The 1,125-nt window shown below is 37.1% G+C and overlaps 1 protein-coding gene across 1 annotated transcript in view; it reads left to right on the top strand.

Annotated features, from left to right (window-relative positions):
- ITSN1 (intersectin 1) overlaps nucleotides 1-1,125 on the top strand; it is a 248,386-nt gene that overhangs the window by 136,489 nt on the left and 110,772 nt on the right. Inside the window, exon 19 of the mRNA XM_028492624.2 lies at nucleotides 680-715. Coding sequence (XP_028348425.1) covers nucleotides 680-715 — 36 coding nt within the window. The remainder of the gene's footprint in view (nucleotides 1-679; nucleotides 716-1,125) is intronic.

Genomic DNA, 1,125 nt, shown 5'->3' on the forward strand with positions numbered 1-1,125 from the left:
TATATATGTGTTAGCATATGGTATTTGTTTTTCTCTTTCTGACTTACTTCACTCTGTATGACAAACTATGCGTCCATCCACCTCACTACAAATAACTCAATTTCGTTTCTTTTTATGGCTAAGTAATATTCCATTGTATCTATTTGGCACATCTTCTTTATCCATTCACCTATTGATGGACACTTAGTTTGCTTCCATGTCCTGGCTATTGTAAATAGAGCTGCAATGAACATTTTGGTACATGACTCTTTTTGAATTATGGTTTTCTCAGGGTATATGCCCAGTAGTGGGATTGCTGGGTCGTATGGTAGTTCTATTTGTAGTTTTTTAAGGAACCTCCATACTGTTCTCCATAGTGGCTGTATCAATTTACATTCCCACCAGCAGTGCAAGAGGGTTCCCTTTTCTCCACACCCTCTCCAGCATTTATTGTTTCTAGAGTTTTTGATGATGGCCAATCTGACCGGTGTGAGATGATATCTCATTGTCGTTTTGATTTGCATTTCTCTAATGATTAATGATGTTGAGCATTCTTTCATGTGTTTGTTGGCGATCTGTATATCTTCTTTGGAGAAATGTCTATTTAGTTCTTCTGCCCATTTTTGGATTGGGTTGTTTGTTTTTTTGTTATTGAGCTGCAAGAGTTGCTTATAAATTTTGGATATTAGTCCTTTGTCAGTTGCTTCGTTTGCAAATATTTTCTCCCATTCTGAGGGTTGTCTTTTGGTCTTGTTTATGGTATCCTTTGCTGTGCAAAAGCTTTTAAGTTTCATTAGGTCCCATTTGTTTATTTTTGTTTTTATTTCCATTTCTCTAGGAGGTGGATCAAAAAGGATCTTGCTGTGATTTATGTCATAAAGTATCCTGCCTATGTTTTCCTGTAAGAGTTTGATAGTGGCTGGCCATACATTTAGGTCTTTAATCCATTTTGAGTTTATTTTTGTGTATGGTGTCAGGGAGTGTTCCAATTTCATACTTTTACATGTCCCTGTCCAGTTTTCCCAGCACCACTTATTGAAGAGGCTGTCTTTTCTCCATTGTATATTCTTGCCTCCTTTGTCAAAGATAAGGTGACCATATGTGCGTGGGTTTATCTCTGGGCTTTCTATCCTGTTCCATTGATCT

This window comes from Physeter macrocephalus, chromosome 8 (assembly GCF_002837175.3).
Source record: "Physeter macrocephalus isolate SW-GA chromosome 8, ASM283717v5, whole genome shotgun sequence".
Lineage (NCBI taxonomy): Eukaryota > Metazoa > Chordata > Mammalia > Artiodactyla > Physeteridae > Physeter > Physeter macrocephalus.